The following is a 15,977-nucleotide window of genomic DNA, read 5'->3' as shown; positions in this document are numbered from 1 at the left end:
ATTGTATATTTTGATAATTAGATTTTAAATTTAGATTACATTATATTTAGATATAATATATATTTCAAGTATTTATACAAATATATACTGTATTACAATGTGCATTATTTGCCAGACTTGCATATAGGATAATTAATTCTTCTTCAATGAATAAAGAATATCATAATGCATTATAAAACAATTATATGCAATTATATGATAAGTAAAAATTGATAGCCTGATTGAACTGTAAATCGCTTTGAATAAAAGCGTCTGCTAAATGAATGAAATTTAATTTAATTTAATTTAATTTAATTTAATTTAATTTAATTTAATTTAATTTAATTTAATTTAATTTAATTTAATTTAATTTAATACAAACAGGCCTTTCCAGATAGCAGCATTCTAGTAAGCAACACTCCATTGCAGAGTACAAGAGTGGAACAAGGCATGATGGGATATCTCCGCAGGACTCCTAGGTTATGTGGGGTTACAGAAAGAACGTCATCGGCGTTCAGGCACGGATCTTTCGTAACCCTGGAAGAGTGGCGGGCTGACAGTGAGGATGTGGGTTAGAAAGGAGGAAGGACATCCAGCCTAAGTGGGTCATGTCTGTGGGCAACGATGTTTGAGTGCAGACCTCAGTGGAGAGCATGCATGTGGATCATGCGTTGTGCACTGCAAAACGAATCTGGATATATCTGCTTACACTGTGTGGGTTCAATTCAAACCGGATGAGTCATGTCTGCATGAGTCTAAACATCCAATGAATTTTAATTATAGAAAGACAAGAGAAAGAAAGACTGAGAGAGGCCTGGATGAGATCAATGCATTTGATGCTCAACACCTGTATCTGGCCACCAATATATCTGGAATATCGTCCATCCATCTAAACTCTTGCCTACATTATCTATTGGTTTCTCTCTCCATTTTGTCTAATCAATCTGGGCTGTTCTTACACTCCACCTTGACCTGCTGCACCACACGCTCAACAACTTGCTACATGAAACCTAGCCACATAAAATACACAGCGCTGACGCAACACAGCCAAAACATTTGTTTGCCCTCCGGACAACTTTCACTTCAAATGCGGAGACGATGAAGTTGTTGAGGTGAAGGACAAAAGTGTGGATGCAGAGAAGGAGCAAGAAAAGAGGGAAGTGGGTCAATGGTCTGAAGGGAGGAAGGAGATGGCATTCGGTGAAAGAAAACGAGAGGGAGAAAGAAAGAGAGATAAAGAGATGGAGAAAGAGGGAAGGAGGGGGTTGCTATATAAAGAAAGATGCCAGCAAGTATGAGACTGAAAAAAAAGGAGAGGAGTAAAAGCGCGGAGAGTGTGGCTGAAAATTCTGGTGGACTGTTCGTTTCTGGGTCATATCAAAGCCAAACGGCAAATACACAGGCACACGGGAGGACAGCTAAAGTGGTTTCAGTGAAGATCATGGTATGCATAATTTCATATCACTATAATGGTATATAATGTAAAATGATTGCTGAAAAAACCACACAACTTTACAAAAATATTAAGTAGAATAAAACCAATAATCCACTGAATTTTCTAAAATGACAGGTATTTCAGAATTATTTTTTTTTTTTTTTACAACATAATGGACACAAATGAATAAGATTATTCATAATAACACGGGGAAAAAAAACATAAAATGATAATCAAAAAGTAAAAAAACAAAAGATTAACAATAAATAATAAACAAACATGATTGGATGATTCACACGTCACACGGTCGGAGGCCCCTCCCCTGATTGTTTGATTGACAGCAGCGCTTCAGCACAGACTGGACTTGTGTCTTACCTCAGACCCGCCCTGAGTGAGCCGTCATCAGTCCGAGATGCAGACGAGCATGACTCCTAAGTGATTGAGGTGTTTTGTTGTTGGATGTAATAATGAACATAGCAGTAATCATTTACTCCCGACATCTGTGTGACTGAAATCGCAGAGGATTAACTTACGTTTGGATCTAGGAAATGTGCTCTTGATCTACTTAAATGCATTTATGTTCGCACGAATCATTCATGATCCAGCCTCACCTACAAAAGCAGTGAGTATAATGTATTTTAATGAATCATTGCAAATGGCCTTTCCTAATAATGTTTTAATTAGCAAGTTTCACTATGAATGTGGCTAAAGTAAACAGGGGTGCGTTTCCCAAAACCATAGTTGCTAACTAAGTTAGTAACTTTGTTGGTTGCAATGCAATTTCTCATTGCCAACCAAGTTGCTAACAGGTTAGCAACTATGGTTTTGGGAAACACACCCCAGTCTGAGAGCAGTTCTAAAGTAAGAGGCGGGGTCAGCAGAGCTCCTTAACATTAAAGGAGAATTCCACAAACCAGCGTGTTTTGAAAAGAGTTGTTTTTTACAGGGTAAAAAATGTGTTTTTTAAACTACCGTTGAGAAAAAGAAAAAAAAACTTTGTTACAGACTTTTCATTAAGACCCTAAAGAAGCATATCAACTCGTGGAAAATGGGCATTATATGACCCCTTTAAAGATTTTAAAATGTAATCTATTCCTGTGACGACAAAGCTGAATTTTCAGCAGTCATTAACCCACATGATCCTTCAGAGAAAAATCTTTTTTTCAGCATTCTTCGATGAATAGAAAATTAAAAAGAACAGCATTTATTTGAACCAGATTTTTTGTACCATTATAAATGTTTTTACTGCCACTTCTTATCAATTTAATGTTTCCTTATAGAATAGAAATATGAATTTCTTACTGAACCCAATCTTTGAATATACATATTCAAATATATATGAGTGCATGTATTCAAAAACAGTATTCTACCTCAGAAATCAGTACTGCAGGATCTCTACCACCTGACACATTTCTACCATTGCACAGTATGAGCCAGCGAGCCACCCAACCCTATTTCAGTGTGTGCCGAACACTGTCAAACATCTTAAAGACTGTAATCACATTTCACTGTCATTTTAATTACAGGTTCTAATGAAAGCAAGCAGATTACTGGCAAACGAGACAAGCAGTACAGCAGTGTGTCTATGTGTGCACGTACAAACACAAAATAATGAACACACACACAGGAAAAAAAAACTGAATCCACTTTGGCCCTTCTGTTTTATAGAACAGCCAGAACCACACACACACACACACACATTCATACAGTCCAACATCTGGAGTACTTAAGGGCTGGACAGATTCTAGAGCCATACATAATTCTCTGGCCATGTGTGTGTGGAGAGAGCGAGACAGACAGACTGAGAGACCAACTAGGGACAAAATGTTCACATTCTGTGAGGGATCCTGTCGAGCTTTTAGCTCTTCTTTTATCATTTGTATATCCGACATCACTATCAACATGAGGGCACAGGATGGAGGGGAAAAGAGAACGAACACAGAGAGAAAGGAGGAGAAATAGGAGAAAGCTGGGAGGTAGCCAGTCGAAATAATGCATCCTGACATCTGTGCCTGCTTAAGGCTCGAGGGAGAGATAGAGAGAGTGAATGAAAAAGAGGGAGATGGACAGAAAGAATCAGTGGAAATAGAGATGATGGATTGTGGGAAAGAGAATGAAAGCCATAACTAATATTTGTATGCAAGTATGTGAGTGCGTGTGTTTCTACTGTGAAAGGAAATATGTTTGATTAAGGCTTGTTTGTGCGGTTTGATTTGCTGAATGTGACATACTTTCTGTTGTCTGTTTGTCCTCTGTGGATTCACAGAGCAGGAATAGAAGAATGAGGGCTTGGACGGCTGGGAGGGAAGATCTTTTGGATGTGTTTGAGTGCGCGAGAGAAAGAACGAGAGAGAAAAGCAGCGTTGGTCTGTGTTTAAGTAAAGCAACTCAGTGTGTTATGTGTCCAAAGCCACATTGTCTGAACAAGACTATGCTGGTTTTGCTGTAATGACAGGATGTATAAGAATATTTAAGTGTTTGTGTGTGTATCCAAGAGAGAGAAATCTATAACAAGAGAAAGACAGCATTTAGAAAAAGATTAATACGGTTTTAGGTTTCCTACACAAACACACTGCCTTTCCTTCTGACTATGAATGAATAGTTTTCTGAAAGGCATTATGAAAACCCATATTGAAAAACTGTATGGGAAGTCCAATTAATTTGAAATATTTGGTTCATTTGTTTAGGACAGACATACACACACACAAACACACATACAAAAGCTACAATTCCTCATACAAAAAAAAAAAAAAAGATGTATAGTAAATGTAACATTAGGTCCAATTCATTTTAATGAATCAATCATTTGGTCACTTCATTTCAGTGAATTATTTCCAAAATACAATTTATTGATTCCCTTACAAACACAACCACAAAATTTCTAAATGTACTTATGTGAGTGTATGTCACAAACAGATATACAAACAAACATACAACATCTAAACACACACACAGTCCTTATCGATACAGTAATATTCTGACTTAAAATTAGTTTCGGAAAATTGGTTCATTTGGGACCGGTTCAAAAAATGTATTCACCAACTCTCACGCACACATAGACATAAGCGTTATAAAGATATTAACACTTAATTTTGCATAGTCAGAATCGTTTGAACAAAACCTGTTCATTCAAATTAATCTTTCAGTGACTAAATAATAAATAAGTGTTCTAAGAAATAGTGTTTTTTTTATTATATTTTGATTAAGGTATTTAATCTACATATTTTTGCTGTTCACTCTATTTCAGACCATTGGTTAAGTTGTTTGCTAAATAACCTGCTCGAATAAAGTGTGGTATTGGATCCTCAATACGTCACTGTTCTACTCAGAATTCTCCTTTACAGATGCTTTGTAAATCGATTCAAATGAATCATCAAAAGAGTCGCTCACAATGTTCTAAATCATACCTTTCTCCATTTCCTTCGGTTTCCATGCCTGAGGAGTTTCTAGAGCCTGAGTTTGAGAGCAGTCTGTTAGCTTGAAGACAGTGGATCCCTGGCCCGCATTATCTGAGACAGCTTTGTGTTTGGAGTGTAGGGCACAGGGATTAAGTCAGATCTATAACCGTGAACGGAGGAGTGTTGGGTTCCTCTCTCCCACAGAATTAATTACCCTAATTAGACTCCTTAATTGCATGCATTACAATTCTGGTTTCAGAGGGGAGGAACAGGCTTCAAACACTGAGCAGAAGGTGCGGTAGCACAATCCCAGCTGAGACATGCATCTTCTACTCCATATTAATAAACTCATTCGCACAGCTGTAAATATATGGACGGAATATTAGCGCTCAAAAGAGCTCATTAGTCAGTAGAAGAGCATATTTACCCATCGCACAGAACATACTGTGGAAATGTCTAGTCTTTAAACGATGGCTGATTTAATCTGCCCTGGCTGTGGTGATGGTAGGGTTCTGTCCTATTCTATTTTCAGCATTTGGCTTCAAGCTTTACAGATTTGTTGATTATAACAGGAATAGTCCCGGCCTCAGACGGACGACCGGATTCACAGATGGATGCATATTGCACAAAAAGTGCCAAGAGCTTTCTCAAATTGGCAAGCAGCATTTTTTGGGAAGTCAGGGTACTCAGGTTTTTATCTGTCCCACAGGAACATCATGTTTACAATCTCCCAAACTTACAAGTCTCTTTGTGTCTAAGTAATGGTTTGTGGCCAACACAAAAATGTAAAATGGATGACTCAGTGTAAGACTGATATTTTGCACTTTGTTGGTGTGTGGGGGGGTCCATTTTGTTCAGATCTTGGGTCTGATTTACTGTATTTTGCACAAAAATGTAGGAAGGTTCTCCTCCAGCTGGAAACCTACAATCTGATTGGCTGCCTTAACGCAATTTCCGGGAGTCGGCGTGCAAAGGTTTATATCAGTTTGCTGGGAAACAAAAACTGCTATAAAGAGCACTTCTGAGAAAGAACTAATTCCTGGATTTGCCAAAGCTTGTAAGGTTTATGACACTGAACCTTTCAGAAAAAATCACTCAATGTGAAGTAAATAAAATATCAATGAGCACACCTATATACAGTATTTCGCTTTGCTTGTTTATACCAGGTATCAGATAAACCTAAACCAATCTAGACATCATCTAAAAAGTAAACTGTGTTGGGTTTTGGCTGAATAAGATAAAAGAGGTCAGACAATGCAAAATAGGAGCAACTTCATGTACTTGCAGTGTAGAGAGCTCTGATGATCATAACAAGAGTGTTTTAGTGTAATGAGAGGTTGTGAGTCAGATTGTAAGCTTTGCTGAAATGCTCCTATGCAAGTGTGGGCGAGAGTTGTACATACACACACTCAAAAATATGCCTGTGTGGCTTTGCATTTTTTATGTTTATTAACATCTTGGCACACCAGTCAATGCGCTTGGTGAATTATGGCTCTGGCATCGAGAATGGCATAATGAGAAATCTGCCAAAAATGAAAAATGGGGTAGGAAGAAAGAAAGATGACAGCAGTGGTCAGATAAGGGGAAGAAACTACTTTGTGCTGGTAAAATACACTAGCTTAAACGAAAATAAATAGACTAAGATTAAAAGATTTGTCTGAGGGACAGATGAGTGGATGAAGATCTGGAAGGAGATGGAACAACAAATGAGAGCAGAAAGAGCCAAATGAACGGTGAGATTAATGCGTCCAACAGAGGGGACTGAGTGCGAGTTAGGATTGAGAATTAGGAAAATAAACTTGGGAATAAGAACTTTTACTAAACAGACAAAAATGCAGCACAATCTGTCTAGTCTGATTTACAAAAAAAAGGCTATTATGACGAGGTTATTTTCATTACATCAATCACAAATCACAAATCACAATCACAAATCAGCTTCCTCAAAGTACTTAAATACCTGATAATGTAACCATTAACAGAAAGTAGCCTATTTAAAACCCATTTTACTTCCATAATGTATCAGATTTCCATGCAAAACAGGATATTTAATCAGAAAAATGGTAGATTAGAGCCAGATTTATTTTATTAACTTTATGTTTTTAATATGTTCTTGTAAGGCTACATTATATCATATCATCATATTTGATCAGAAATACAGTAAAATTGTAACATTGAGGAATATGTTTACAATTTAAAATAACTCTTTTCAATTTCAGTGTATTTTAAAACTATCATTTCTTTTTTGATTGCAAAGCTGAATTTTCAGCAGCCATTACTCCAGTCCTCAGTGTCACATGATCCTTCAGAAATGCTGACCTGATTCTCAAGAAAATTTCTTCATATTATCAATGCTGGAAACAGTTGTCCTTCTTAAATATTCTGTGGAATTTTCAGGAGTCTTTGGTGAATAGAAATTTAAAAAGAACAGCATTTATTTAAAATAGATTTTTCCCCAAAAATATGTAAGATTTTACTGCCACTATTGATCAATTTAATGCATACTTAAAAATGAAAGTAATTTTTTTTTAAACGAGACTTGAGTGGTAGTGTACATATGAAAACAAAAGGACTAGGTGACATCAGCAGAAAAGGCAAATCGTTTCAGAAGCAGAGAAAGTCAATACATTTTGATGAAAGATTATGAAGATAAGCAATTCTTTCTTTGGAAGAACATGACCAGCAATGCACATTAAAAAGGTAAACAGAGTCCGTTTTGATTTCACAGTGACTATTCATCCAGAATTAAAAAGTAGAATCAGAATCTAAACCAGAATTGCTTGATTCCTTTCTTGCTTTTTCAGCAGCACACACTGCAACCATTTCACTCTTTCTTTCTCGATCTGTCTGTCTCTCTCGTGGACAGCTGGTCAACCCCAATCCCACCCCACCTCTTTAATCTCCCTCCACACACAGTAAACATCCTCTCTGCCTAAAGTCTGTTTACCCAAAAAGCGTGTCTGTCATGCGAGTGTGTGGCTGATGAATAGATGATCTATGAAGATGATCTAAAGAGCTTTGTGGGCTTGTGTGTGTGTGGTTATTGTGTGTTTCACATGTGTGAATTAATATCAGAGGGATGATTTGTTTGTCACTGTGCATTCACACACACACACAAGCCTTTGTGGCAGCTGTGTGTGTATGTGTGTGCTCGCCGTTCATCATTACTATTAACGGGTCATGTTTGTGTGATCTCGCACACTAAATTGCAGCTATGTCATCGTGTTTCTTAATTCGGCCTAGTGAGGTGATGTCAAGGGTCACACGCTGGATAAGCACCCCCCCCCCCAAACCCTACCACCCCCCCACCCCCCATTCCCGGGAAACACATCCCTCCACAAGTGGTTCCTCAGCAAAGTGAGGCACAATCCCGGCTTTGTCTGCTACTGCATAGACAGAGAAAGTGGAGGTTGTGTGTGTGTGTGTGTGTGTGTGTGCATGTGAGGTTAAATGAATCACACAATGTTAACTAGTGGAAATCCAATTAGTGTGGTCTTTTTTTCTGTCTGACCTTTGGGGAGTATCTGTCCAATCCATCTATCCACACACATAAACACACACACACATTGGTTTTACTATTTCTCATAGGTTTTAAACACAAGTGATGATATTTGCTAAACTGTAACCCTAAATCTGACACTCACACAAATCTGTCAATATTAGTAAATGTAAAGAAACACGTCAGCAAGCCCTTTCAAAAACTAAAGGGGTCATTTATACAAAAACTACATTTTTCTTTTTTCTTCTGTGATACGCACACAAACCGAAAACATTTTGAAAAAAAATTATAGCCTACTTTAAATAAAGCCTTGCCTAACTTTAACAACAAGCAATATGATAAGATTATTTAATAAAAGCACAACTGCTCATGTTAGTTCATGTTAGCTCAGGTCCTTTACATTAACAGATATAACTTTTGATTTTAATAATGCATTAGTAAATGTTTAAATAAACCTTAAACAACATTAATAAATGCTTTAGGAGTATTTTCATTCTTAGTTAATGTTAACTAATATAGTCATCTCATGCTAACAAATGGAATCCTATTGTATAATATCTTTGGTTTGGAAGGACATGAGAGTGAGTAAATTAAGACAGAATTATAATTTTTAGTTAAACTTTTTGGGATGAAATTAGACTCAAAATGATTAATAGATGCACGCAAAAGTGATTGGGAAATGAGCGACACCTGCGACCCACCACTGGTCTCGAGTCCCACGTAGGAGATGAAAGGATATAAAACTGGAGGGACGACAGTGAGGACGAGAGAGGACCAGGCCTGGGCTTTATTTTATGTTTTGGTCTTATTTTGTGCGCATCAGTTGTCCGTGAGGGGCTGATGCGCTGTTTTGTGTTTATTTTGAATTATTAAAGTTTAATTTTGATTGTCCGCCGGTTCCCGCCTCCTTCTACCCGAAGATTATGGAGTTTTATTATTACAGTGATGCTGATAAACATGCTTTAAGTCCCAAGATTACTCTGTCAGTGTCTTCTGCACTGCTTTTCAATGGCATTGCACCCCGCTGCTAAATCTACAGCCCATGAGTAAAAGAAGTCATATTTTACCAGTTTTACCTGAGTTTGCAGTCTGAATTGTATGTGATAAGATGGAAAGCTGTCTCATTAAGTAATGGCTTAAAAATCTTTACGTTAAAGGGTGCAGTAGTAATCTAAAGCAAAAATTAATGACTCTTATGAACCAGTTCTTTTAGTCAATCAAAAGCATTCAAAGTAGCAAGGATAATCAAATTCACAAACAACTGACTCTTATGAACCAATTCTTTCTGGTGAATCCAAAACACCATAACCATTCACAAGCAAATGACTCCTAAAAGACTCACAAATATTCTATACTCTTTGATGGGAGTTCATAACTAAAATTATAAATTGCATTTATAATTTTATAATAGTTTTACACATTGTTATGAAAAAAGAACAATGTACAAAAGAAATAAAACTGACTTCATCTGCTAAGCACAAAACAGCTTGTGCTTGTGATGATTTTATTGTTAAATAGCAACTGAACAGCATTTCAGCGCGGTTTCTAAAATTTGCCCAGATGAATAAGAATCAAATTGATGATTCTGGTAAATGATTCTGGTAAATGATTTTGGATTTTAAATGCTCTGTGATGTTTGGTCTTTACAATGAAGGCCTAACCTGACCCACAAACACATTTTCAAGCATCAATCATTTCAGTGTATGTGTGTCGCATTACATCTGTTCATTCTGTTAGGGTCACTCACGTGTTCATCTGTATATGTGTGTTTCCTTGATGTTCCTCAAATCTTTACTACCATTCTTATTCTGATCACTGTCATCACTCAGGGAATGGTTGTGCTCATCAATATGCACCAAAATGTTCTGATTGGCTAAAGCCGCGAAATGAATTTCTTCTGAACGAATCGGATCGTAAGAGCCATTAAAACAACTTGCACTGGCAGAAGACAAGTGTAAAAATCTCTTTCTCTCTCTCGCTCTCATTCACCTTTCTCTTCTCCCTGGTGTTTGTGGTTAGCTTTTGTCTCAGTAAGAAGGGAAAACTTCAGTCTGGAGGCTTTAAAACGTTCAAATATTCATCAAATATAGATCTCTCGGAATCCCTTGCTCCCTTTGCTCTTCGACCGCCTCTTTTATCTGTTTTCTTCTTCTACCCACCTTCTATTTCTGTCCTTCTTGTGTTGCTCTGTTCACTCAAATATTGTAACAGTCACCATTAAAGAAGCAATTCATATGGATAAAAACAATATGGCACCATGAAACACTCTCAATCATGATGATTCACAGAGTCATAAAACAACCATACAGAGATTTTTGGCATCTGCGTGTGTGTCTGAGCTGCTGTTCTTCATCTGTCCGTCTTGTTCTTTCTTTCTCTCCCTCACTCTCTCATCCTCTTTTCCTCTTGAGTTATCTTCTCTCAGTTTGAGTGACAGTTAGCCATCTGTCTGTGTCCACTGCCACAGCAATGCCACGGTGATAAGAAGCCCAGTGCAGCTCCACAGTCAGGTACCTCAAATCCCTCACGCTGACTGACAGCAACATGTGTGTGTGTGTGTGTGTGTGTGTGTGTGTGTGTTTACGAGCAACTGTAAGCTGTAAAATAGATACTGGAATGACTGCAAAGCAAGGAAAATCATGCTTTAATGGAATAGCTAAGCCATGTACTCATCCTCATGTCATTCCATACGTACTTTCTTTAATAGAACACAAAAGAAGATGCTTTACAACAAAAGCACATGGTGACCCAGAGCTGTCAAATGACAAAAAGTACCATAAAACTAGTTTATATTGCCAGTGTGTGCTATTTTCACTCTTAAAAAAAATTCTGATAACTTTGTCAATGTTAAATAATTTGTTTATGCATTAGTTGCATGGATATTAAAATTCTGACTGACACCATTTCATTGTATGGCCAATAACCAGTAAATGACTCATAATGAAATTATGCAATTTTATTTAAAAAAACAACAAAAGCACACTAACTGAAATATAATGTTTAAGCACTAAAATTAGTCAAACTAAAACTGAAATCAATATAAATTAAAGCTAAAAAATTGAAATAAATACAAAACTAAAATGTCAAATGAACAGACAATTACTAAAACAATTCTAAATAAAAATATAGAATTAAACATTGAATCTAAAATTCTAATTATTAATAGTCTATAAATTATACTAAAATAACACTGCTACAGGTTTGGACATGAAAGTGAGTAAATGATGACACTCTTTAACAAATGATGATCATTTTGATTTTGGGGTGAACTGTCCCTTTAAGTGTACGTGTGTGAGAGTGTGTAAACACTGTTATTAGTGACCTAAGGGCATCTTCACGACCCATGTGATAATTAGACAACGAGATTAGAGCAGCCATAATGACCCGTCAATGCTCTCTTCCAAATAAACACACACACTCTCTCTCTTTCTCTTCCTGTTCCAGCTCATTTGAGCTAGGCTGAATAAATTAGCGAATGTTAAGGTAGGTTAATTAATACCATTCTCCTTAAGTTTCAAATCTCTAATGCACACATACCCTTACACACACATATGCGCCAACACATGGGCATAAAGATGTCAGAAGCCATCAAATGTGCACTCTTTCAAAAAAAAAAACGGAACATAAACCGGTCATGACAGATGCTGTATAAATGCACCCAAATCGCACACACAACTATTTTTTAACACGTATGCACACACATAAACACTAAATTAAATCAATGACCCTTAAAATCACTTTTCTCCTTTTTTCCATGAGGACGCTTGTTTGATGGTATCCCTCGCTCTCTTTTTCCATCTCGATGCCTGCGTGTGTTTGCGTATGTGTGTGTGTGTATGTTTATTTCTCTGATCTTGCATTTGAGGACTCATAGACTGGCACAGCCTGTCGATCGATTCGTCAGGCCTGTTGGAGTAACGATAAAGCCTGCAGCATGTGTGTGTGTGTGTGTGTGTGTGTGTGTGTGTGTGTGTTTGAGTGTGTGTCACTGACACCTGTGTTAAGGCTTAACAGAACATGAAAGAGCCTGGGAAACTTCCTGATGTCCACATACCAAAAAACTCACACTTGTTTGCCCATTAAGCAGCCAGTGGAAGGAGATAGGTTCTTATCACAGAGTCACCGTGTTTATGAGACCTGCAACCACTAAGATTAGACACAAAGACACCCGCCACACCTTCACACACACTTTGCACGTCATAAAAACAGACACAAAAATATAACCCTGGGCTCCTAGCACCAACGATCTATTATCTCCTGTGTTTGAAATGCGTATAATATCATTATCTGGTTTTGAAAAGTATGAATAGAATTTGACTGATAACTAAGCCTGGTGAAAGAAAATCTGACACATCTATAAAGCCATCAACTCTATTTTTGGTCTCACACATTCTTTCTCTCCCAATATTTCAGTTATATTCTTTTTCTTTATGTGAATGAAGAGCTCACACACCTTTTAGCTAATCAAAATCCTTTACTTGTCCATGATTTTTCTAGAAAAAATTATATTACAAATATTGCTAGAAGACATTTCCACACATAAGGTGCAAATCTTTGGGAAATAATATATTTAAAGAAATTTTGTAACACAGGGATAAATTATATTTTACATTTAGATTTTAAATGACAGTTATTTTAAATTGTAATAATATTTTACAATATTACAGTTTATGTATGTATGTATGATCAAATAAATGTGCTCTTAAACTGAGGATTTAGGGATGCCAAACTAAAGTGAACAAACATATATTCACTATAAACTGGACTTTTCCAAGACTTTTAGGATTTTTACTACACTTCCACTGAAAATCTTTTAAAACTCTAAGTGAGTGACTTTTCCTGGTTTTCTTTGACTGGGAGAATTCTGGCAATAGATGCTAAAAACATGCCCATTGCGCGTTTTGGGTCTAAGCGTGTTAGGACATCACTTTTCTGTGTCAAATCTACTTTATGAAATGTTGATATTGACGGCTTTCCATGTATGTTGGCCTCATTCCCTCAACGGTACTGTGCACGGAATTAAAAACAACCCCCAGTAACACAACCCAAAACAAGATGGTTCCAGTTGATAAAGTCACAATCAGCCGAAGATTGTAACTTCGTTTACAAGCCTGAACTAAAAACAAACCCAATAGAAATGAAGTGATGAAATACCATCATGCCATCCCTTTTAACATAAGTTTGACATAAGTCAAAGTCTATTACCAACAGAAGAACTTTTCACAACTAGAAGTTTCTGGTCAAAATAATTAAAAGTTGTTATGTGTGTCGACAGACATGCTTTGGTGCCCTCACTCACCGATGATGAAGTAGTCCTGATTGGTTTTAAATTCGTGACCCCACAGGTTGGGCGAGTACTCCTGAAACTTGATGGTGAAACGCATATCACTGTTGGGCTTATCGCAGGTGAGAAGCAGGTTGGGGGCTCCGGTGACTTCACACCTGTCGGCCTGTTCCCGTGACGACACCAGGTACAGTTTATAGTACTCGTATTCGGCGGGGGAACGGGGACCAGGCGGCTCAGACGCTGGGCAAATGAGGTCCAGGCGATCTCCGATTTGAGGGTACAGGACATAGCCCTTGTCATCACTAAACCTGGAGAAAGACAGAGAGGGAAAGAGAGAGAATTCAGTGTCATTACATTAAAAACATACATTTACTGGCAAAAAAAAAAAATTGCATGGCTAAAAACCAATAAATAATTTAAAACCTGAATACAAACATTGTGTGTCTTAAACAACAAAATAATTGACTTTTACATTTTTAAGCTTTTATAAATTTTTAGCAAAATCTAATTAATAAAAGGCACTTTTGCAAGTCATATATGTAAACAAATTAAATTATTATAAAAATACAAATAATTTAAAATAACTGTTTTCTACTTTAATGTATTTTCAAATGTTTTAAAAACATTTCTTATTATTATCAATGTAGAAAACAGTTGTGCTGCTAAATATTTTTGTGGAAAAAAAAATCTACATGATTCTTTAATTAATAGATTGACATTACAAATAAATCAATGTACTTTTTGTTGTTGTTTTGTAGTTCCATTAAGCTCTATTCTTGTTTGTAAGTCTTTCCACCATTCAACTGAATACAAAATTCTATGCAAAATCAAAAATGCAAAAAATTCCTTATTTTTTCACTGAATATCTCGACAATGGCTTGTCACATTGTCTGTATCAGTTTGTCTTCATTTAATCAGTGAAATGCACATCCGGTGTTTACAACATGATATACAATAAAAACATTCATATTTTTATCTTTGTCTTTGTTTGTGGCAGAGCACACTTGCTAAAATCTGTCAATTATATGGATCAGCAAGGGGGCAAGGATGCATCATGGGATACGAATGACTGGCTTAATATTGCACTATAACCTTTCACTTCAGGACATTCACTGACATAACCACACACTTCTCATGAAAATATCTGTGGGTATGCTGGCTGCCTCAGGAACAAGCTAGCATTTACTGGCGCAGGTGTGGATCCAAACATACTCCACACTCTCACTGTGTTTCTTCATTCAATAAATTACCTTCTACAAGTAGAAACTCATCCTCTTCTTTTACACTTCATTCATCTGCTCTGCTCGTCTCTCTTCCTGTTTATTCATAGCCCTAATGAAAGTGCTCTCTACCACTGTGTAAATCATTTGAAGGTGCTGAGACTTCAAAGTTTCTGACGAATGAATTTCTAAAAATATGATATTTTGTTTTCTATCTTCAACAAGTGACTCTAATGAGAATGAATGGGCCAGTCAGGATCCAAATCCCACCCAGAAAGGCTTGTTTCCAAAGAAACCGTGTCAGATCAAAGCTCAGCAGAGGACATGTCTGGAGATTCCAATTTCCAGGAGAATTTGGCTGTTGCGGAATCTCAGCGAGCTTCCTTTGAATTCTTTCTATATAAACAAATGACTAAACGGCTCACATATGCTAATTACCATTTTATCATCATCTCTAAACAGCCAGCAACTCCAACGGCTATTTACATGTAAACAATTTAAGGCAGTTGGGCTTTGTTTTTTTGTCTTTTGTTATTTTTTTATGGGCTTCATGTTTCCATGTGAAAAGAAATGCAAAAATACGTTCACGTAATGATGGGCGGATCCATTTACAAATCACATACATTACCATAGCATGCTAACCTAGAGCATGCTAAAGCTAGTCACTCTTGCTCTTAAGAAACAGAAGAAGAGTATGTGAATTTGAAACTGTGTGAGAAAAAAGGCCCCTCCTTTACGAAAATTAACCATGGTTTTACTACAAATAAAACCAAAAAACCATGGTTACTATAGTTAAACCATGGTAACCACAAATTAACCATGGTTTTGCTAAATTAACCATAGTTTAACCATGTTATTTGTAGTAAATCTGTGGTTATACAAATGGTAGTCAACACGCCAAAAAACCATGGGTTACTACAGTTTTACTATAATAAAACCATGGTTATTTTTCGTAAGGGCTGTGTGTGTGTGTGTGTGTGTGTGGCTTTCCTATAAGAGAAATGTTCTTGTCACACAGGTTATGAAGGTTATCAGTAGCTCTTACAGTGGAGAGAACAGACACTCAACACACACTTCACATACTACAATTAGACTGACCAATAGCCGAACACACGTGACTTTAAAGGAATGTTTTTGAGTTCAACACAACTTCAGTATTTGT

The 15,977-nt window shown here is 36.8% G+C and overlaps 1 protein-coding gene across 1 annotated transcript in view; it reads right to left on the bottom strand.

Moving 5' to 3' along the window:
- LOC132103133 (ephrin-B3-like) overlaps positions 1-15,977 on the bottom strand; it is a 63,202-nt gene that overhangs the window by 14,324 nt on the left and 32,901 nt on the right. The window contains exon 2 of the mRNA XM_059507978.1: positions 13,608-13,903. Within this exon, the coding sequence (XP_059363961.1) occupies positions 13,608-13,903 (296 nt within the window). The remainder of the gene's footprint in view (positions 1-13,607; positions 13,904-15,977) is intronic.

The sequence above is a fragment of the Carassius carassius genome, chromosome 2 (assembly GCF_963082965.1).
Source record: "Carassius carassius chromosome 2, fCarCar2.1, whole genome shotgun sequence".
In the NCBI taxonomy this organism is placed as follows: Eukaryota; Metazoa; Chordata; class Actinopteri; order Cypriniformes; family Cyprinidae; genus Carassius; species Carassius carassius.
This window is presented reverse-complemented; position numbering and strand designations above follow the sequence as displayed.